Genomic DNA, 20,540 nt, shown 5'->3' with positions numbered 1-20,540 from the left:
CCGATAAATATGTTCTTGGTATTTTACTCCTTAAGAGTTTACGGTCACTCTAACTGTTTGTTTACAAATTTCAGCGCGTATTTCAGGACCAATAATTTACGCAAATATTGCCAATGAAATACACTTTAGAGGGCAGCAATGCAAGGGGTAAGCTTTAAAGACTTGTGAAATTTATATATCATTTCGCAATATCCCAATTCACTTTTTAGTCATTGCCAAAGCCGTGCAATCGCTGTCCAAGATGGGCAAGGAAATGTTCATCGAGATTGACCAACAGGGATTGCAAATGAGGGCCATTAATGCCACTCAATCGGCGGTGGGCAGCATATCCTTCAGAAGATCCATGTTTGAGGTGTTTGACATGCCCCCCAACTCGGATTTCTACTGCAAGATATCCATGAAGGGATGTCTTGCCGTATTTCGCAACATGAACGAGGTTTGTTTAGTTGAGGGTTTCCGAATGAGGACTGCAAACATGTATTTTATTCCAGGTGGAGTACTGTGAACTTAATATACTCGACAACCAAACCAACCTTCAAGTGAATCTCCGTTGCAAACTGGAGACCACAAAAGAGGCCACTATATCCATCATTGATGACCAAAATATCAACACAAACATCAACACCGATAAGATGCCAAACATGTAGGTTTATACTGTGATCTTGAACATGGTGTTAGATTTGAAAGTTGTAGGAATCTTCCTTCCTTTCTCTATCTAGGTTCAAAATTGTTAAATAAGATATAAGCTTATATAAAGACACTTAACTTCCATTTATAAATGTTTTAAAAAACCTGTTATTACATATCAGCCCCAAAAACATTGCACATTTTACATTTAAAAGCTTTTTGTAGATTTGATTGAGTAGTTCAAGGATTAGTGGACAGCCTCGCCTTGTCTTCCCTTCTACTAAAGATACTTTCTACAATGGAATAAACTATACATTCCCAAATTTATCCTTTCAGAATCCGCGGCGATCACAAGCTTTTCATGGACATCTCCAACAACTTCAACACCACGGAGGAGGAGCTAACCCTGGAGGCAAACTCTGGCAGTGTGGTGGCCAAAAACTATATAGAAGGCGCCCGAGTGAATGATAAATTCATGCGCACACAGCTAAAGCTCAAGCCCAGTGAATTCGATCAGTATCTGGTGACTAAGGAAACGGTCATTACTTTTTGCATCAAGGAATTCCGAGCCTTTCTTCTGTTCGCCGAGTGTTTGAATGCTTCGCTCACTTTGGAGTTCGACGAGGCGGGCAAACCGTTTCTGCTCAAGATCAAGAAGCATGGCGAGATTGAGTGCTTGCTGATCATGTCCACGCTGTCGCCCGATGAAGTGAGCTTCTCGGAGGAATATTGTCAAAGAGATTTGACACTGCAGGACGAATATGAGCGAGCGGCTGTTTCGAAGCGGAAGAGCAGCACTCCGGGTCCAAATGTGGCCAGCAAACGCAAGAGCAGTTCTTCCGAAGCGTCTGCAGTGCAGCCAAAGCGAAGAGTAGAGGAAACTAGCCAGCTGGAAACCAGCTTAGAAACTCCTCTGTTCCAGTTTCGACACTCGGAGGCTCCTTCTATTCAGCAACCCCGCATCCTAGCCGAGGTGGACACCGTGGTTTTGATAGAAGACGAGGCGGAGGAGGAGGCCCTCATGCTGGCGGCTGCGGATGCCGCTTTGGAGGCCACCATGGCACCTGCTCCCGTACCTCCGAACAGCACGGAGGTTTGCTTTGTCAACACGGATGATTCGCCGGGTGCCAGACCTCCGGAAATACCATCCGACGATGATGAAACCATACCCCAGTCGCCTGAACGACCGAACAAGATGCGAACCATCTTCTCGCGGTGCTTTCAAAACACCTACGTTCCACGGGAGCCATCGCCTAACACTCAGCTCTATGCGCCCAATTCTGATACAGAGGATTAGCCTAGATTTGATCGTTTATCAGCAAATACAGCATAGGTCTTAAGTCAGCTAGCTTTCTGGGTGTTTATGTGTGGCAGGAAGCTGCTGGTCATGACGGCAGACACCCTGGATTGCAGTTCCTGGGCATTCCGCTGGGCCAGCTGGAGAGATGTGTGTGCCGACTGAAGATTGAGCTGTGATTTGATGAGCATCTGGTCAGTGGTCACCAGTTGTTTGGAGGCACTTAGGACAAAGCTGCGAGTGAAAGCGGTGAGAGATCTCCAAATGGCAATGTTGTTTTCAACTAAAGAGGGAAACTATGGTAGTAAACATACGTATATAGAAAGGATAGCAATTCTACTTAGTTTGCGTTGGAGCAGATTATTTCTATAAATTGAGGCCGTGCTGTTCACCTGGCTGTTACTTTTTTGTTGTTCGTAAATGTCTTCATCGCCATCATCCTCGGAGGCTTCACCCGAAACTTCAGCTGCAAAAATCTGATATAAATGTTATATTATAGAAATTGTTAATGTTATGAAAGCCAAAATCACCTTGTGCTTGTCGTGCAGCTCCTCATCCGATTCAGAAGCTTCTCCGCGCACTAAATCTGCCATTACTCAGTACAATGATTACTTTAAGCTAAATGTAAATAATTATTGTTTACTTGAGTGGCAGCACCTCTCCGTTATAGTGATGCCAGATCGCTCGCATTGACAAACAGCTGTCTTTACCACCGAAAAATGGCCCCCATATGACGTTTTAGATAAAGTAACTAAATTAATACAAATATGTTTTTGATATACTTTAAACTTTGTTTGCTTATGGTTTTAACTAATGGAATACCCCAACTCCTTATAATATAAAAAGCCAAATATTCATATTTACACTAGCCAGATTTGGCGGTAAAAGCTAAATAAGTAATTTCCAGCACTGTTCGCGCCCTTCTCCGCAACGCTGTTCAACACAGCAGGCACTGCTTCTTCTTCACGCTTCGTTCGTCTCGCGAATTTCGGCGGTGTGTGCGTTTGTGTGGAGCCTTTTCCACGTTTTTTCCTCCGGAAAAGTGATTTGCTATTGGGCCCCCCACCCACAATTGGAGCCAGGAGCACCTTGTGCGGCAAACATATCGAGCACGAAAACTAGGAAAAGCAGCGGGTGCACAGTGGGCGCAAGGTGACCGCCAGCAGAAAGACCGGCGAAACGTGGAAAAGCACTCATAAGTTGCAAAAATGGAGGCACAAAAACTCACGGAACTGTTGCGCGCAACTATTGATCCGAATCCGGAGCAGCGCAAGGCGGCAGAGGATCAACTGGCCCAGGTGAGTGTCCACATGGGCCGCCGCCCGTAAAGGAATTCCCCCAAAATTCGAAAGGTCTTCGAGGTGGCGCCATCGTCTGAAAACCATGTGCTTTTTTAATTGTTCGCTTTTAACCTCCCTCTCTCTCTCCCTCTTTCTTTTAACTTCGTGTTAGAGTGTGTGTGTGTGTGTGGGGGGGGGTGGGGATAGTGTAAACTGATATTGGTCGAAAAGTTTGCCCTTTTTATGTTTACCATTATCCCAACTTGTATTTTGTCCCCTCCCCAAAAGGCAACAAGTCTATATATCTATAAGCTATATATATACCCTTGCACTGTGGTTTTATTTTATTCCCAAGAAATCAATTGAATTGTTAATAAATAATGAATTTAATCGCTTGTAAATATGCCCTCTAATTGGAGCTTACGCAATCCCTTTGGAATTAGATATGTCCAATTAGAAGAAACCACAAATTAATGGTTTTTTGCCCACTGTGCAGGCATGCTCATTACGACTGAGTCAGCATCTAACGATTTGCATGCGCCTCCTCCCTCGCCCACCACCCCCCTATGTTAATTAACTTTATCAGCATTTATGGCCACCAACAACTCTCTTGGCTCCGCCACATTAATTGAGCCTCTGTGCCCGGAATTTTAAGTGCTTCTGCCATCGATTCCTTGGACACATCAAATTTAACCCAACCCCGCCCAGAAACAGCTGTGTAAACAAATCTATATATTCGATACTATTTCCATTACCCCACAGATACACAAAATCATTGGGTTCGTGCCCACCATACTGCAGATCGTGATGCAGACGACGGTGGAGCAGCCGGTGCGCCAGGCAGGAGCTGTCTACCTCAAGAATCTGATCAACAGCAGCTGGTCGGATCACGAGGCCAAGCCGGGCGAGCCCATTCCCTTCTCCATACACGAGCAGGATCGGGCCATGATCCGTGGTGCCATCGTGGACGCCATTGTGCATGCCCCCGAGCTGATCAGGTGGGTTTTGCCCAGGTCAGAAAGCCCTACCACGTGCTAATTCTCTTTGCCAACAACAGGGTACAACTGTCCGTCTGCGTGAATCACATCATCAAAAGCGATTTCCCCGGACGCTGGCCACAGGTGGTGGACAACATCAGCATCTATCTGCAGAACCAGGATGTCAACGGCTGGAACGGTGCTCTGGTGACCATGTACCAGCTGGTAAAGACCTACGAGTACAAGCGCAGCGAGGAGCGAACGCCGCTGAACGAGGCCATGAACCTGCTGCTGCCCATGATCTACCAGCTGATGGTGCGGCTGCTGGCCGAGCAATCCGAGCAGTCGGTGCTGCTGCAGAAACAGATCCTCAAGATCTATTACGCCCTCACGCAATACAGCCTGCCGCTGGACCTCATCACCAAGGAGATCTTCTCGCAGTGGATGGAGATCTGCCGCCAGGTGGCCGATCGCGATGTGCCCGACAGCTCGCACCTGGACGATGACGAGCGGACGGAGTTCCCCTACTGGAAGACCAAGAAGTGGGCCCTCCACATCATGGTGCGCATGTTTGAGCGGTGCGTTGAAGGAATCCCTTTTGTAATAGTCCAAATAACTAATGATGCATGTTTACCTTCAGTTATGGCAGTCCCAGCAATGTGGTTAGTGAAAAGTACCAAAAATTCGCCGAGTGGTATCTGCCCACATTCAGCCAGGGCGTTCTGGAGGTGCTCCTCAAGATCCTCGACCAGTACCGAAACCGCGTCTACGTCTCGCCGCGAGTCCTCACCGATGTGCTCAACTATCTGAAGAATGCGTAAGTGTCCTCGATCATTTCTTATTTTTTAATGTTCTTACAAGTTAAATGTTGCAAGTGGTATTACATTTTTTATGCACTTTTCCTCTGTAGGTCATTCCTAATCACTGATAGGTAGCAAGTCTGACAATGTTTTTAGCTGATAAGGTATAGCTTATAGAATTGCAGTTAAAAAAGTCAATTTCAATCAGTTAGGACTGGTTTTGTTTAGCCTGAGCAGCCAACACGATTTAGCCATGCCATTAAAAATAAGTAGGTTTATTTTTTAATTATACTTGTTTGTACCTTTTAAATTTATTTACATTTTATATAATTGCTGTAGGAACAACTAAACAAAAAATAAGTCAAATGAATTTAATCACGTTTTTTAACTTAATTTATATACATTTTATATTTAATATACATTTTCTAGTTCCTTAAGTCATAATAGATTTCTGTAATCGTTCATTACTTATTTTTCACAGTGTTGCCCACGCCTACACTTGGAAGCTGATTAAGCCTCACATGGTGGCCGTCATCCAGGATGTGATCTTTCCCATCATGTCGTTCACGGACTCCGATCAGGAGCTCTGGGAGAGCGATCCCTATGAATACATTCGCCTTAAGTTTGGTAAGCCATCGGTTAAAGTAAATAAAACTGAAATATAACCCCGCCCTCCAAACAGATATCTTTGAGGACTATGCCACGCCCGTGCCGGCTGCCCAATCCCTGCTGCATTCCATCTGCAAGAAGCGCAAGGGCATCCTGCCCAAGGCCATGGCCACAATTATGCAGATAATAACGTCTCCGAATGCGGACAACAAGCAGAAGGATGGTGCATTGCACATGATCGGAACGCTGGCGGAGGTGCTGCTGAAGAAGGCTCTGTACCGCGACCAAGTGGAGTCCATGCTGACTACCTACGTGTTCCCCGAGTTCCAGAATCCCGCTGGCCACATGAGGGCGCGTGCCTGCTGGGTGCTGCACTACTTCTGCGACGTGCAGATCAAGAATCCCCAAGTGCTGGCCGAGATCATGCGTCTGACCACCAACGCTCTGCTCACGGACAAGGAGCTGCCCGTCAAGGTGGAGGCGGCCATCGGCCTGCAGATGTTCCTATCGTCCCAGGACGACGCGCCGCCCTATGTGGAGGGGCAGATCAAGGAGATCACCAAGGAGCTGCTCACCATCATCCGCGAGACGGAGAACGAGGATCTGACGAACGTGATGCAAAAGATTGTGTGCACCTTCACCGAGCAGCTGCTGCCGGTGGCCACCGAGATCTGCCAGCATCTGGCCACCACCTTCAGCCAGGTGCTGGAGTCCGAGGAGGGATCCGATGAGAAGGCCATCACGGCCATGAGCCTGCTCAACACGATCGAAACGCTGCTCAGTGTGATGGAGGAGCATCCCGAAGTGCTGCTCAACCTGCATCCGATCGTCATCAATGTGGTGGGACACATTTTCCAGCACAACATCACGGGTGAGTTGAGAAGTGGCCGGTAAATCTCTTAAAAATGGCTTGTAACTATGGCTTCTCTTCGCTAGACTTTTATGAGGAAACCTTCTCGCTGGTCTACGATCTGACGGCCAAGGCCATCTCTCCCGAGATGTGGCAAATGCTGGAGCTGATCTACCAGGTGTTCAAGAAGGACGGCATCGACTACTTCATCGACATTATGCCTGCGCTGCATAACTATGTGACAGTCGACACGCCCGCCTTCCTCTCCAATCCCAACCGGCTGTTGGCCATTCTCGACATGTGCAAGACGGTTAGCTATTAATTCTTGGCTAAAATAATCTACAAATGTTAATGATTTGATGTGATTTCGATTAGATGCTTACTGGCAGCCCTGGCGAAGATCCCGAGTGCCATGCCGCCAAACTGATGGAGGTGATCATCCTGCAGTGCAAGGGCCAAATCGACTCAGTGATACACATGTTCGTGGAGCTGGCTCTGTCGCGACTGACGCGCGAGGTTCAGTCCTCGGAGCTGCGCACCATGTGCCTGCAGGTGGTAATCGCGGCCCTCTACTATAATCCCCAGTTGCTGCTGTCCATTCTGGACAAGATGTCGCAGCAGAACAATGAGTCGATCAGCGCGCACTTTATCAAGCAGTGGCTTCACGACACCGACTGTTTCCTGGGGTAAGCTTGCGCAGTTTTATTCTTATGCCAATTTATAAATAACATTTACCTGTGCAGCATCCATGATCGCAAATTGTGCGTCCTGGGACTGTGCACACTCATCTCGCTGGGTGAGGCCAAGCCGCAGGTGCTGAGCGAGGTGGCCGGCAAGATTGTGCCCGCCCTCATTTTACTTTTCGATGGATTGAAGCGAGCCTACGAGTCGCGGGCCCAGGAGGAGGAGGAAGAAGAGGAGGAGGAGGATGGGGATGACTGCGAGGAGGCTCTGTCCAGCGACGAGGATGACATGGACGAGATGGCGCCCGACTATCTGGACAAGCTGGCCGAGTTCGCCAAGACAAAGGGAGGCGAGGCGGGCTTCGAGGTGAAGGCCGAGATCAAGGACGAGGATGCGGACTCGGACGGTGAGGCGGAGGAGTCGGTGGGCGATCTGAACGAGACTGGGCTGGAGTCCTTCACCACGCCCATCGACGACGAGGAGAATGAGAGCGCCATTGATGAGTACTGGACGTTTAAGGAAGTTATTACAGGTGTGTTTGGATGATTTTTCAACCTAATATCAGAATCTATATGACTTGTCACCCCCCACAGCACTTTCTGCCCAGGACCAAGCCTGGTATGCGCTGCTCACCTCCAACCTGACGCCCGAACAGGCCAAGGCGCTGCAGGAGGTCGTGGTGACCGCCGACCAACGCAAGGCCGCCAAGGAATCGAAGCTGATCGAGAAACAGGGCGGCTTCGCCTTCCCACAAACCGCCGTACCCACGTCCTTCAAGTTCGGCTCCTAATTAAATGAATTGACCAGATCACCAGAGACTTGGTTCGATTTCTGACTTGATTGTTTCTCATATTCTTTCCAAAACATAACAAAAACATCAAACAAAACACATCTGGCATGCTGATGATGGCTTTAAAGGCATTCTCCTGGTTTTCGTACACTCCGTGTACCCATGCATGCTGCATTGACCGATCGGTTCGCCCGTCCAATTCGGAGGATCGATCGGTCGAGCGGCGTCAAGACCGCACTATATTTATTGTAGATTTATATTTTACTTCCTATTTCTTGGCCATGGCGGCCAACTAAATTATGATAACTTAAGTCGAAAGTCCATTGTAAATCTTTGTATGTAAACAAAACGAAACGAAACGAAAAGAATAACAAACACGTCGAGGACGAGATGGTCTCATGTAATGAGATTGTGCCCACCAGCACGCCCCCGCAGAACTCCAAAAAAGATGGACTCTAGGTCGGAGAATGAGCATTGAACGCAGAGCATTTCACATACATTTTCTTTACACACAACATACTATACTAAATGGAGCGATATTTTTGAAAAATAAACAAAAAAAACATTTTTAACGTTTGAACTGGAACTATTTGTTCTAAACAGGGGCAAGGGGTTTAAATTTAAGATGGATTAAAAAAATCACGAATTACAATATATTTATATTTTGCATAAGTTTTATTTTGAATAAATATATTTTCTTTATTTTTTTTAATTTCGATTTTGCCGCCCTAAACATAGATTTATCGATAAATAGTGCCTTAAACAGTGTCATCTCTAAGTAGCAACACGACGTTGTGCAACACTTTCTTGCATGCCGCCTTTTCTTTTTGTTTACATCTGGACAGCTTATAAATAAATCGTATAAACATGAAAGTGGCTATAGAAGGATGCGCACATGGCGAACTGGAGCGGATATATGAGACCATCGCGGGAATCGAGAAGGAGAGCGGCACTAAGATCGACCTCCTGCTGTGCTGCGGCGATTTTCAGTCCACCCGAAATCTGGAGGATTTGCAGACGATGGCGGTTCCCAAGAAATACCTGGACATGTGCTCCTTCTACAAGTGGGTGCAAATAATTTCTATAACCAGCATTTGGGCTTATCAATTCCCTATGACAGATACTACAGCGGTGAGCTGGTGGCACCGGTGCTGACCATTTTCATTGGCGGCAACCACGAGGCCTCCAATTACCTGCAGGAGCTGCCTTACGGCGGTTGGGTGGCTCCCAATATCTACTACCTCGGCTATGCGGGCGTGGTCAATGTGAATGGCGTTCGCATCGCGGGAATAAGTGGAATCTACAAGGGTCATGACTTCCTGCGCGGCCACCATGAATATCCGCCGTACACGGAGTCCACCTGCCGCAGTGTCTACCATGTGCGGCAGCTGGAAGTGTTCCGGCTGAAGCAGTTGTCCGGAAAAGTGGACATCTTCCTGTCACACGACTGGCCCACGGGGATCTATGAGTACGGGAACAAGGCGCAGCTGCTGCGCAAGAAACCCTACTTTGCGGCGGACATGGAAAGTGGTAAACTGGGCAGCCAGCCGCTGGAGGAGCTGCTCAAAGCAGTCCAGCCGGCCTACTGGTTTGCTGCCCATCTGCACTGCAAGTTTGCCGCCCTGGTGCCGCATAATCACAGCCAGCAGCGGGCGGACGATGCAGCTTCCTCCTCCTCCAGCAGCAGCAGTGAAGATGAGGACGAGGAGAAGGAAAAGAAGGCCGCTCCTACTACACCAACCCCTTCTAAACACGTTCCGGTGACCAAATTCCTGGCACTGGACAAATGCCTACCGCGACGAGCATTCCTGCAAGTGGTGGAGATTCCAGGTGACCCCATTGAGGGTAATCCCCGCCTGGAGTACGACGCCGAGTGGCTGGCCATCTTGCACAGTACCAATCATTTGATTTCTGTCAAGGAGAACTACTACTATCTGCCTGGAAAAAAGGCGGGAGCACTTACAGAACGCTTTAATTTCACACCCACCGATGCGGAACTGGAAGCTGTGACCACAAAGTTCCAGAAACTCCAGGTGCCGGAGAACTTTGAGCGCACGGTGCCAGCTTTTGATCCCGACGAGCAATCCAACTACAAGCACATGGCTGTGGGCCAACCAAAGGTCCATCTGAATCCCCAGAGCAATACCTTTTGCGCCGCCTTGGGCATAGATGATCCACTGTGCTTGGTTTTGCTGGCCAATGGCAAGGATCTGCCGGCAGTGGGATCTGAAGTCATCCAGGATCAGGCGAATAAAGAGCTGAGGTGGAGGAGGAGCCGGAAGACGAGATGGCAGAACCTTTGGTCACGCCCACAAAGAGGAAACTGAACTTATCCCTGCCAGCTCCCACAGCTGCAGATACCACGGATAAGAACGTGATAGATCTGCCTGAGGAGGAGGAACCACAAGCAGAAGAAGCTGACCAAGCTACAGAAGCACCTGCAACTGAGGAACAAGCCCCCATCCCCGTTAGTCCCAATCTCAAGAAGCTAAAACGACGCAATCAGGACATTTACCAAGCTCAAGAAGATTAAAACCTAACAAATTCCGTGCAAGCGGAGCAAATTCTACAAAAAAAGAGGCAATTTTATTTAAATAACACAGAAGATACTTGGCTGATACACTGGGCAGCCAACGATGAGTGATGGTGGGCGAATAAATATAGGAGGGTGTTTAGCTGCAGGAAAGGGGGACAGCGACAGGGATTCACTGCGTCCCGCTGGCATTTTCGGCATACGCCTCGTCGGCGCACTGGAAGGCTGCCTGCACCACGGCCTCGGGCGTGTCCACCACATCGCAGTAGTAGGTGTCCGGCGAGGGGATGCACTGCAGCAGCACCTGGTTGCCGTCCGCCTTGGCGCCGTAGAAGCGGCACTGACGCGGTCCATATGTGGGCATGTCCGCATCGTACGGCGGACTGAGTATGTCGAAGAAGGCGGCCACACCATGTCCGGTTTGGGCAATCTGATGGTAGTTCCTCTTGCGCGGCGTCAGCATGGCGCACGGGCTGTCGGGCGAAACCAGGCAGGGCTCCTCGGCCTTCACCTTCACCACCGAGGGATCGGGGTCGTAGGTCAGCGCGTCATCGGGACCAAGCTGCTGCGAATAGCTGTCCACCCGCAATTGACCCCAGATGCAGCGCAACAGGCCAAACATCATGGGGTGGTCGTGCAGCGGAATGGCATTCGCTCCGCGCACAATGAACAGGCTCATGGAGAAGCGGTCGTCCTCGAATATGTGCATGTAGCTGCAGGGCGCCCGGTGGCCGGCCACGTTCCGGAACAGCTCCTCCCGCAGATGCAGGTCCCGGTAGGTCAGCTCATCCGTCAGCTGGCGCAGGTGCTGCAAATTGTCATTGAAGCTGGCGTGATTCGCCCGGTCAAAGGTTTTGAAGGCCTGGCGCAGCACATTGCTGAAGTGCGACGTCATCTTTGGCGGTCAGGTCTTAACTCCGGCCGGAAACAGCAATAATCCGGATAAGCGGCAAGATAGACTGCAAATCAAATCTCTTCCAAAATCAAGATAAACAAAAAGTCAGCTGTGCGACCAGTGCTGCAAATCGTCACCAGTTTTGGTAAGTGCTCGCTAACTTGGTTTTCTGTTTTGATTGTTTTTTATATGACAATATTCAAAACCAAATACTTTATTTAGAAGTAAAAACATAAGATATAAATTTTTCACATTAATAGATGAAAAATTAAAAATTTAATGTGGGAAGAATAGACCACAAGAACCGCCTTAAAATGCAATCAGCTGCTGCGTGTAGTGTTGGAAAACGGCACAAGTTGTTGACCACTTGGTTTTTTATTGTATTATTTATTTTAGAACATGATATTTAAACAAATGCTTTAATTAACGCCTAATTAGGACTAAAAGCCGCGCTCCTTGGACTGGGTGGCGTGCGTCAGGATCCAGGACTTGTAGTCGCGCTTCTTCATTGACATTTGCTTGTGGCGCGGGTGCGTGGGGCAGATGACATAACCGCGCTCCTGGCGCACCACGATGTAGCAGTCCTTGCAGCGCCGCTTCAGGCGACCCTTGACCTTGAATCCGGCCACCTGCTGCAGCAGCGAAGAGCTGGGACTCAGGAGTCCTGATCCCTGGGCGATCCCACTTGTGGCGGCCATCAGTTGTGTGTTTTGCATGGTTCCGCTGGCAGGAGTCGCCGGCCGCATGAGAATGTGGAAGCCACGGGCGGCATTGAGGCCATTCCACAGGCGGGAGCCTTGTTGCAGGATTCTACTAGCCAGGGACATCTGAAAAAGCCATTTTCATAGAGATTTTCAAAGAAATATTTGAGAAAAGCTCACCTGTTCTGTTTGGGATCCAACTAGCTAGAAACGATAACAAACACATTGACTTTGGGTGTTTAGCAACACTGTTGAAAAAAAGCTATCGAATTTAAAAGTGCAACTAATTTACGAAATGCAATTATTTTATATTATATATATTATTAAGCAACAAAAGGATTTCTTTTATTTTAACGGACGTTTCCTTTGCTGCTAAATAAAATTTATCTAAATATGAGTGGGATAATGTCATGCTCTACCATTTATTTTAGTATTTCAAATTCCAAATTGAACAACCCTTTTAAAAAGATGACAATTCAAAGTTTTTATGATACAAAAAAAAGTGTTATTCAAAGCAAAATGCTTTTTATTAAAAGGAATCCATGAAATGTTTAGGCTGCAGCTGAGTACTTATTCGAATAAATTGTTTCTTTTGATTAATCGATACTGATGACTTCTACGGGATTGGACAGCGACTCGTCCAGACGAGAACGCTTGCACTTGGTGGGTGCCGCGGGCTCATCGTCGGAGGAGTCCAAGATCTCGGTGATGTCCTCCTCATCCTCGATCACTTCGCTGGGCTTCCGCTTGGTGCCCGCCTTGGGCGGACTCTGCACGGAGAGTTTGTCTGTGGCCACGGCAACGACATCCGCCTCATCCTCGTCCTCCTCGATCACAAGGCAGTCATCGTCATCCTCCTCATCCACTTCGGTGGGTCGGCTGCGCTTCGATGTGGATGGACCATCGTCCTTGGCGTCTCCTTCCCCGTTCGCAGCGCGCTTCTTGGCCGTTTTCTGTTCAGCATCCTCCTTCTCCTCCGGCACAGCCTCCTTCTTTTGCTCCTCCTCCTTGGGCTTCAGCTGAGATGCATCGGCAACCACTTCAAACAAAGTCTGATCACGCTCCGCATCAAAGTGCGAGATGATAATACTCAGCTCGTAGTTCTGGAAGAAGTCATCGCACTTGAGGATAACACCATCCACAATATTCAGCTCGCTGAGGAGTTTGCCCTCGTTGCATTCGGTTTCGCCCTCCTCCGAGGAGATCAAAATGGTGCCATTGCTCTCCACGGTCACATCGGGATTGAGCATGTTGAGTGTCTTCACCAGGACCTCGTCGCGCAGCTCCCGAATGCGAATGCGTTTCGTATCAATCTTGAGGGTAATGGCCGGATCGCTGGCGCAGACATGGCAATTGGGATTGGGACCGGGCAGAGAGGCGTCCGGCACAAGGAAGTGATTGCGAGCATTTGGCCTAAGTCGGGCGTAGACAGCCTTGCACTGCTCCAACTTGCCCTCCAGCACTTTAAAAGCACGCATCACCGAAATTCCCGCCGTAATCGCATTGGTGGTGGCAATGGCCGGAATAATGTTGCCCGCCATCGATTTGATCTCAAAGCGCGACTTGCGCTCAATGTTAAAGATGTGGGAGCGCACATTGGCGCAGGCGGCCACGAAGTCCATGGCCGGCTGGTCATCCTTATCCCAAGATAGCGTATCGTCGCCTTCGAGTTTCAGGAAGTTCGCGCTCAACTCCTTCAAAGCATTGGCAAAAACGTGGCCGCACTCCTCAATGCTCCAGATCTTGTGGTGCTGCTTGGCCACCTCCTTTTGGTCGCCAGAGGATCCATCGGGCAGCAGGGTGTCCCACTGCACGGGCACGGGTGCCTTGCGCGTCTTCCAGAGATTCGACATGCGCAACAAGTAGGTAATATCCTCGTTGAAGAACTTGTTGAACAGCTTGCCAGCATCGTATTTGCAATCCTTGGCCCACTGGCGGGTATTGATCCGCACCACATTGCCATTGGCCGTGGCCTCCTTGTCCTCTTCCTTGGACTCTTCGCCCTTCTCTTTCTCCTGCCCATCAGCTTTTGGCTCAGCATCTCCACCGGCTTCATCTTTCTCCTTGGCATCGGGATCAGCGGCATCTGGGGAAATATCCTCATCTTCCAGCGACTCGCCAAAGAGTTGACTGAAAAAGAATAGTCGGAAATAAAGATTTATTTATAAAACATAGTAAGAGTTTAAGACTAAAATCTGACTAGGAACTAAGTGTATTAGCAACTATTGGCTTTCCGTTCTTATTATTTAAATTTAAGATCAATATTACTAAATATTCTAAATTTTATGAATAAACATCATAGCGAACTCTACCAACGTAAATATAACAACAAATATTTCATTCCTTCAAAATTTAGATTAAATGACTAAGATTTCAAATCATAGATAGAATCATAAATAAATGCAACTAATTAAATTCGTTTAATAGAAAAAAAAAATGGTTTTAACTAAATGGATTTCTTTCAACTGATAAATGGTTAACGAAGTTATTAAATACAGATATTTAAACGTTAGTATTTTAGAGTATTGAGTGAAAATCATTGCATCTTTGTTAAACATATTAACAAATGATATTAGAGCCAAATAACTCACTTGAAGAGGTGCTTGGCCCAGACGATGCAGTGAATCGGTTCGGAGGGCGTATTGCGGATGGTGCAGCCGGGGAAGCTGCGCTGTTTGTCCTTCGGCGTGCACTCGTAGCACTGGGTAAGTCCTCGCTTGATCAGCTCCACCTGGCCATTGTAGCCGGCGGTGCCGCTCTCGATCAGCGGCACATCCGCATTCAGGCACATGCGATTCACATGATTCCTAGCGGCCCTGTTGTCCAGGGCACTTAGCACCAAATCGAACTTCTTAAAGAAGTTGACACCATAATCGGTACTACAAGTGGAGAGGTAATGGGATTACTACACAAGTAAGGCGTATCCAAGATATAGCCATTCCAACTCACGATGTAACGCTATCATGATAGGCGGTTATTTTGGCATCCGGATTGAAGCTCAGGGCGCTTTCCCTCGCCACTCGCGCCTTGGATTTTCCAACGTGCTCGCGATGGAACAGGAACTGTCGGTTCAAGTTGCTCAGATCAATGGTATCCAGGTCGATCTGTAAATAGTCTATATATAAGCACTAAAGCTCGGAATTTCCCTTTAAAGAACTTACAATTTCAATGTCTGAAAAGCCGCTGAGCACAAGGTTTTTGAGCACCTCGCAGCCAATTCCGCCGGCACCCACCACCAGCACCTTGGCCTTCTTCACCAGCTCCTGCAGGGTGCTCGGGAAAACACCATCGATAGCTGCTGCCATTTTCTCTGCTTTGCGCTTTTAGTTTTTCGTATCTTTGGCAAGAAAATTGAAAATTGGCGAGATGGAAAAATTGCAAGTGACGCCGCCGGTGGAGGTGTTGGAAAACGTTGAAAGTTTGACATTACAATTTTCAGGGATGGCGAACAAAATATTGAATTATCGAACTGGAGTATCAAAATCAAGAGACTCCTACAATAATTCACACAGATAATTAATTTCGAACAAATTTTTATTTAATTATATGTATCAATAAATATTAATTTTTCGTTATTTCATGATGATATTTACAGCCAATTAAACTCCAGCATCTAATCAAAACCGAATGGACAATAAAAATAAAAACAAATTATATAGAAAACGGTTTTTTCTTATAGTACAAAACAAATTTAATTTGAACGAAAAACATCGAAGACATCGAAGTTGGCATCGAAGTTTCTTCACCTCTAGCGGTAAGTTTGCGTGCTTTTGGTGGGTTTGTGTTTTGCAGTGAAATGTTAGTCAAACGTCGAACTAACTGAAAATGTTAGCCAAACGTTGAACTAATAGAAAGAGAGAGAAAGAGATGGATGAACAAACATCGATAATCCCTGCAAAACATCGATAGGACCGACACTTCAAAAACATCGATGACATCGATGTGGCATCGATGTTTCTCCACCTCTAACTTCCACCTCTACAAAAATTTAATTTTAAATACAAAGTTTTCTATTCGGACGAAGTGGACATACGGATCTCGGAGCACGGAGCACGGAACTGTTCAAGCGGAATCAAAACAGGAATCAATAGGAATCGATTTCGAATTGATTTGCGTAAACTCGAATAATGGCCGAAGTGCGACGCAGGAAGGGCGAGGAAGAGCCACTGGAGGACACCGCGATCTCCGGATCCGGAGGGGAAGCCAACAAGCGGAACTCCTCCGCCGCCGACTCCTCGGATCATGTAAGTGCCCATAATGTGCCAGTGCCAATGACTTCTATGTGGAGCATAGCATGGCAGAGCAGCAGCCTGTTCCGGATTCCAATTTGCATAATTCTTGGAGCATAGAAAACCCAATGTGTGTATACCAACAAATGTGTGTGTGGGTGTGTGTCTGTTTTTGTTATTCTCTGACGGCGAGAATGAGACAGTCAGAGAGAGAGAGAGAGAGAGAGTGTGAGAGCTCTCTCTTCTGGAGAAAATCCAATAACAAACGGAAAACAGAAAACAGTAGAACCCACCCCCACCCACCTGCTGTGTTGCAATATAGCGCCATTATTGCCAGCAAATCCAATTAAGTGGACGACATTTACGGAAGCACTGGGCCAAGAACCTATTACCTCCTCCCTTTGCGGCTAGCTTTTCTCTCAGTGATAAGCCTCCCCGAAACCCAAAAACCAGAAACCAAATGTTTTCTTATCAACCGAGCGAATTGGCAACAAACAAAACACGCCACCAAAAAAAGCCCGCAATTTGTCTCCCCACTTTTTTCCCCCCTCCCCGCCTGCCCCCTCTACCACATTTACTATATGCCTGTGTATTGGATAAACGAGTGATTCTGATTATGGGTATATAGCCCCCCCACATACACGTATCTTGGACTTTGCTCAGCGCCCAATAGAAAGTGCTTAAACCCTGCACTCGGGTCGTATCGAATCCGATGTCCGATAATAGGGAACGGAAACCCATTTAGAAGTCGTCATTTAGCCAATCGAAATGTGCATTCCCAATTCCAATCCCAATCCCCATTGCAGGTGGACTCCGAGGAGGAGAAGATTCCCGAGGAGAAGTTCGTCGACGAGCTGGCCAAGAATCTGCCGCAGGGCACCGACAAGACGCCCGAGATACTAGACTCGGCCCTCAAGGATTTGCCGGATAGGTAAGTAAACTATATCCAAAAGTCTTACTATAGTTGGATGTTTAAAAATCATCAAAGAAGTTTTAGCTTGAAAATTTAAAGATTTATTCTTCTAAAATGCATAATACCACAAATAGAATTATTCGGTGCTTTTTGGTGCTGAAAAATTATAAATAATAAGTGATCTATTCAACAAGTTTCCAAATATATTATAGCCATATTTTAAATTTTAATTTTAATATTTTACATACTAGTTTTTAATACTAATTGATAAATAAATACAAATAATTTGATAACAACCATTATCAGTTTATTAAAAAGGTTTTAATTTCTAATTGATATTATTTAAATCGCTTTAATGTTTCAGTTGCAAACTTGAATTAAAATCGTTTTTTTATGACATCGGGTTTTTAAAAATGGTACTAAATTAAATGAATTTAAACACAAAATAAAATACTTATAAATAATTGTTAAAAGTGGGTAAAATAACGTCGGGTAAAGTACTACATTTAATTATACAAATTGTATTGATGGAATTTGCCATTTCCTTACAATACTAAAATTTTAATTTGTAGCAATTTCATTTTCTTTATTTTTTCTGGCTTGTAGAAGTGTGAAATTTTGAAATTCGGCAGTATTTGTGTATTTTAGAAAACATTCCATGACCACAGCTGGCTGCAGTTGGCGAGCAAATATTCTAAATAAATATGAACATTTACAAACAATAATCTCTTGCGCATTCCACAGATGGAAGAATTGGGTCATTCGCGGCATTTTCACATGGATTATGATCTGCGGCTTCGCACTGATCATCTATGGCGGTCCATTGGCCTTGATGATCACGGTAAGAGCAGTGGATTTCAATGCAATAGAGTCTTTTATTAATTCTGTTATAACTTTCTCTGTGTAGACTTTGCTGGTGCAGGTGAAATGCTTCCAGGAGATCATCTCGATTGGCTACCAGGTGTATCGGATTCACGGCTTGCCCTGGTTCCGGAGTCTTTCCTGGTACTTCTTGCTCACCTCCAATTACTTCTTCTACGGCGAGAATTTGGTTGACTACTTCGGCGTGGTCATCAATCGAGTGGTCAGTAAATAGTGTGATATTTAAATTGATTGCCATAATAAGCTGCAATTCTGCTTACAGGAGTACCTCAAGTTTCTGGTGACCTATCACCGCTTCCTGTCCTTCGCCCTGTACATCATCGGCTTCGTTTGGTTCGTCCTCTCGCTGGTGAAGAAGTACTACATCAAGCAGTTCAGCCTGTTCGCCTGGACCCACGTATCCCTGTTGATTGTCGTCACCCAGAGCTACCTCATCATCCAGAACATATTCGAAGGTCTCATTTGGTTCATCGTACCTGTCTCGATGATTGTCTGCAATGATGTCATGGCGTACGTGTTCGGTTTCTTCTTCGGCCGCACGCCCCTCATCAAGCTCAGCCCCAAGAAGACCTGGGAGGGCTTCATCGGGGGTGGCTTCGCCACCGTCCTCTTCGGCATTCTGTTCTCTTATGTGCTGTGCAACTACCAGTACTTCATCTGCCCCATCCAGTACTCCGAGGAACTGGGTCGCATGACCATGTCCTGTGTGCCCAGCTATCTGTTCACGCCGCAGGAATACAGCCTTAAGTTGGTAAGCGATGATGGGTATAGACAGTGGGGGTGTTTTGTTTGGGGTGTCCGATTTCATATGCATGTTGCTATATGGATGGCACATGACTTAAATATAACCAATTATGGTATACAGATATACACAGTTTACAGGTTATTTGGTAAATAATTTTTAAAATTATAAAAAAATGTGTTTTGCTTGCAAAAACTCTGTCAGTTATCCACATTTTTCCTTTCTGAAGTACTATTTTTTGTTTGTATAATGAACTTAACCATTCTAAATTGTTATCACCACCAGTTGGTCATGGTCAATACCCTATAGTTTATATTTATCTTATCGAAAGTTTTATTCATTGTTGAAATCATAAACATATATCTACAAAAATGATTATACCAATTACTAAAATGAGCTTAACCCTCTCGAACTTCAAACATTTCCAGTTTGGCATTGGCAAGACTCTTAGCCTCTACCCCTACATCTGGCACTCGATCTCCCTGAGTCTGTTTAGCTCCATAATCGGACCCTTTGGCGGCTTCTTTGCCTCCGGATTTAAGCGGGCATTCAAAATTAAGGTGAGTTTGGCTTTCAAATAAAATAAATTATCTACCTAACACAATGCTCTTTAATTTGCAGGACTTTGGCGACATGATTCCCGGACATGGCGGCATTATGGATCGCTTCGATTGCCAGTTCCTCATGGCCACCTTCGTGAACGTTTATATATCCAGCTTCATTAGAACTCCGTCGCCGGCGAAGCTGCTGACACAGATCTACAACCTTAAACCTGATCAACAATATCAAATTTATCAGTCGCTCAAGGACAACCTGGGCGACATGCTAACCTAATCGGCTTAATCGGTTACCAGTTAGATTCGGACAAGATGTTTGCTTTAGTCGTACGTTCTATATAATGCCGAAATTTCTCTATATATATACATTGATATATATCTGTAAGCAAACGGGCGAGCACCTTTAAGCAGCCACATAAAATAAGTTATTTACGGGCATAATTTTTGTTATGTTTTTAGTCCTTAGTTAGATTTTGTTGCTACATTTTAAATAATTTCCTAAGTTAGTACCTTCATTTACTTGCATTAAGTTAACTCGATTGTGTTTGGCAGAATTCTACATAGTGCAATCGTATCATTAAGCGATTCCATTAATTTTAATGCCCAAGTGACAGGCGTCAAATGCAACGCAAGGCAAAGCAAACAGAATAACTATGAATTTAATATCGACTATGTGTGTGTGCGTGTTGTTGTTAGTGAATTTACTTACTATAACTATAACTTAGACATGAGATGAGATCAGGCAGTCGACGCCAGAAGCTGGAGATTAGCATAATTGAAGCGCATTTTAGTTAATTAACTGAGGGACGAAGAGGAGGAGATCAAAACTTATGCAATACTGTAATTCTTTGTAGTGCAATACTATCAATATTTATTTCTTAACGTTCCTTTGGTCATGCAAAATACATAGGCATCATCCTCAATCCGCGACACTTTCTCAAAAAGTATATAGATGATATATGATCGGTTACTTATAAATCCTGTTATACGAGAATCTGTATGGCATTTAAAAAAGAAATGCAAGTCAACGGTGTTTTAACGAACTAAGTGTACAAAGATTTCAACTAAAAATTATCTATGTTAAATATATAACAGATGAAATAATACAAAAAAAAAAAACAACATGTTTCTAATTTATAATCATAAGGGAAGCGCTTCTCTTCCTTGGTTGGCA

General features: G+C 45.9%; 8 protein-coding genes across 8 annotated transcripts; 4 read left to right on the top strand and 4 right to left on the bottom strand.

The window, feature by feature from the left end:
• The first annotated feature begins 23 nt into the window (after positions 1–23).
• Positions 24–1,975, top strand: LOC128257896 (cell cycle checkpoint control protein RAD9A). The gene is made up of 4 exons (XM_052989140.1): positions 24–147; positions 210–436; positions 492–643; positions 964–1,975. Exons 1-4 carry the CDS (start codon positions 114–116, stop codon positions 1,922–1,924), a joined length of 1,374 nt encoding a protein of 457 aa, XP_052845100.1. The 5' UTR covers positions 24–113; the 3' UTR covers positions 1,925–1,975.
• Positions 1,921–2,607, bottom strand: LOC128257915 (biogenesis of lysosome-related organelles complex 1 subunit 3). The gene is made up of 3 exons (XM_052989167.1): positions 2,455–2,607; positions 2,265–2,400; positions 1,921–2,207 (listed from the first exon to the last, which is right to left on the bottom strand). Exons 1-3 carry the CDS (start codon positions 2,515–2,517, stop codon positions 1,969–1,971), a joined length of 438 nt encoding a protein of 145 aa, XP_052845127.1. The 5' UTR covers positions 2,518–2,607; the 3' UTR covers positions 1,921–1,968.
• Positions 2,608–2,853: 246 nt separating this feature from the next.
• LOC128257884 (importin-7) lies at positions 2,854–8,500 on the top strand. Its single transcript, XM_052989121.1, has 10 exons — positions 2,854–3,222; positions 3,967–4,202; positions 4,262–4,759; positions 4,822–4,998; positions 5,463–5,608; positions 5,664–6,461; positions 6,527–6,750; positions 6,816–7,126; positions 7,184–7,656; positions 7,718–8,500. The coding sequence occupies exons 1-10, from the start codon at positions 3,133–3,135 to the stop codon at positions 7,912–7,914; spliced, it is 3,150 nt and encodes a 1,049-aa protein (XP_052845081.1). The 5' UTR covers positions 2,854–3,132; the 3' UTR covers positions 7,915–8,500.
• A 206-nt stretch (positions 8,501–8,706) lies between these two features.
• LOC128257893 (lariat debranching enzyme) lies at positions 8,707–10,564 on the top strand. The gene is given in 3 exon segments (XM_052989138.1): positions 8,707–8,978; positions 9,035–10,181; positions 10,184–10,564. Coding segments are annotated over 3 exon segments (1,608 nt in total). The 5' UTR covers positions 8,707–8,781; the 3' UTR covers positions 10,448–10,564.
• LOC128257909 (2-aminoethanethiol dioxygenase) lies at positions 10,504–11,490 on the bottom strand. Its single transcript, XM_052989160.1, has one exon. The coding sequence runs from the start codon at positions 11,340–11,342 to the stop codon at positions 10,620–10,622; it is 723 nt and encodes a 240-aa protein (XP_052845120.1). The 5' UTR covers positions 11,343–11,490; the 3' UTR covers positions 10,504–10,619.
• A 208-nt stretch (positions 11,491–11,698) lies between these two features.
• On the bottom strand, positions 11,699–12,329 carry LOC128257916 (39S ribosomal protein L36, mitochondrial). The gene is made up of 2 exons (XM_052989168.1): positions 12,224–12,329; positions 11,699–12,169 (listed from the first exon to the last, which is right to left on the bottom strand). The coding sequence occupies exon 2, from the start codon at positions 12,167–12,169 to the stop codon at positions 11,783–11,785; it is 387 nt and encodes a 128-aa protein (XP_052845128.1). The 5' UTR covers positions 12,224–12,329; the 3' UTR covers positions 11,699–11,782.
• A 217-nt stretch (positions 12,330–12,546) lies between these two features.
• LOC128257889 (SUMO-activating enzyme subunit 2) lies at positions 12,547–15,466 on the bottom strand. The gene is made up of 4 exons (XM_052989126.1): positions 15,205–15,466; positions 14,993–15,147; positions 14,635–14,922; positions 12,547–14,173 (listed from the first exon to the last, which is right to left on the bottom strand). The coding sequence occupies exons 1-4, from the start codon at positions 15,346–15,348 to the stop codon at positions 12,640–12,642; spliced, it is 2,121 nt and encodes a 706-aa protein (XP_052845086.1). The 5' UTR covers positions 15,349–15,466; the 3' UTR covers positions 12,547–12,639.
• Positions 15,467–16,007: 541 nt separating this feature from the next.
• LOC128257897 (phosphatidate cytidylyltransferase, photoreceptor-specific) lies at positions 16,008–20,488 on the top strand. The gene is made up of 7 exons (XM_052989141.1): positions 16,008–16,287; positions 17,079–17,203; positions 17,930–18,026; positions 18,093–18,269; positions 18,330–18,818; positions 19,238–19,369; positions 19,431–20,488. Exons 1-7 carry the CDS (start codon positions 16,171–16,173, stop codon positions 19,641–19,643), a joined length of 1,350 nt encoding a protein of 449 aa, XP_052845101.1. The 5' UTR covers positions 16,008–16,170; the 3' UTR covers positions 19,644–20,488.
• Positions 20,489–20,540: the final 52 nt, after the last annotated feature.

The sequence above is a fragment of the Drosophila gunungcola genome, assembly GCF_025200985.1.
Source record: "Drosophila gunungcola strain Sukarami chromosome 3L unlocalized genomic scaffold, Dgunungcola_SK_2 000002F, whole genome shotgun sequence".
NCBI lineage: Eukaryota > Metazoa > Arthropoda > Insecta > Diptera > Drosophilidae > Drosophila > Drosophila gunungcola.
The sequence above is the reverse complement of the archived record's forward strand: the minus strand, read 5'-3'. Positions and strand labels throughout refer to the sequence as shown.

What these genes read in the sequence shown, in the direction of transcription:
- LOC128257884 (XM_052989121.1), top strand. Translation starts at nt 3,133, where the DNA reads ATGGAGGCACAAAAACTCACGGAACTGTTGCGCGCAACTATTGATCCG. An exon ending in ATGGTGCGCATGTTTGAGCG is followed by an intron (nt 4,760 to 4,821) that starts GTGCGTTGAAGG and finishes GTTTACCTTCAG; the next exon opens with TTATGGCAGTCCCAGCAATG. An exon ending in TTTCCAGCACAACATCACGG is followed by an intron (nt 6,462 to 6,526) that starts GTGAGTTGAGAA and finishes TCTCTTCGCTAG; the next exon opens with ACTTTTATGAGGAAACCTTC.
- LOC128257916 (XM_052989168.1), bottom strand. Translation starts at nt 12,169, where the DNA reads ATGTCCCTGGCTAGTAGAATCCTGCAACAAGGCTCCCGCCTGTGGAAT.
- LOC128257897 (XM_052989141.1), top strand. Translation starts at nt 16,171, where the DNA reads ATGGCCGAAGTGCGACGCAGGAAGGGCGAGGAAGAGCCACTGGAGGAC. An exon ending in CCGCCGACTCCTCGGATCAT is followed by an intron (nt 16,288 to 17,078) that starts GTAAGTGCCCAT and finishes TCCCCATTGCAG; the next exon opens with GTGGACTCCGAGGAGGAGAA. An exon ending in GCGTGGTCATCAATCGAGTG is followed by an intron (nt 18,270 to 18,329) that starts GTCAGTAAATAG and finishes TTCTGCTTACAG; the next exon opens with GAGTACCTCAAGTTTCTGGT.
- LOC128257896 (XM_052989140.1), top strand. Translation starts at nt 114, where the DNA reads ATGAAATACACTTTAGAGGGCAGCAATGCAAGGG. An exon ending in TATTTCGCAACATGAACGAG is followed by an intron (nt 437 to 491) that starts GTTTGTTTAGTT and finishes ATTTTATTCCAG; the next exon opens with GTGGAGTACTGTGAACTTAA. An exon ending in ACCGATAAGATGCCAAACAT is followed by an intron (nt 644 to 963) that starts GTAGGTTTATAC and finishes TTATCCTTTCAG; the next exon opens with AATCCGCGGCGATCACAAGC.
- LOC128257915 (XM_052989167.1), bottom strand. Translation starts at nt 2,517, where the DNA reads ATGGCAGATTTAGTGCGCGGAGAAGCTTCTGAATCGGATGAGGAGCTG. An exon ending in AGCTGCACGACAAGCACAAG is followed by an intron (nt 2,401 to 2,454) that starts GTGATTTTGGCT and finishes CATTTATATCAG; the next exon opens with ATTTTTGCAGCTGAAGTTTC. An exon ending in TCTGCTCCAACGCAAACTAA is followed by an intron (nt 2,208 to 2,264) that starts GTAGAATTGCTA and finishes TTCCCTCTTTAG; the next exon opens with TTGAAAACAACATTGCCATT.
- LOC128257889 (XM_052989126.1), bottom strand. Translation starts at nt 15,348, where the DNA reads ATGGCAGCAGCTATCGATGGTGTTTTCCCGAGCACCCTGCAGGAGCTG. An exon ending in GCTTTTCAGACATTGAAATT is followed by an intron (nt 15,148 to 15,204) that starts GTAAGTTCTTTA and finishes GACTATTTACAG; the next exon opens with ATCGACCTGGATACCATTGA. An exon ending in TGGGCCAAGCACCTCTTCAA is followed by an intron (nt 14,174 to 14,634) that starts GTGAGTTATTTG and finishes ATTCTTTTTCAG; the next exon opens with TCAACTCTTTGGCGAGTCGC.
- LOC128257909 (XM_052989160.1), bottom strand. Translation starts at nt 11,342, where the DNA reads ATGACGTCGCACTTCAGCAATGTGCTGCGCCAGGCCTTCAAAACCTTT.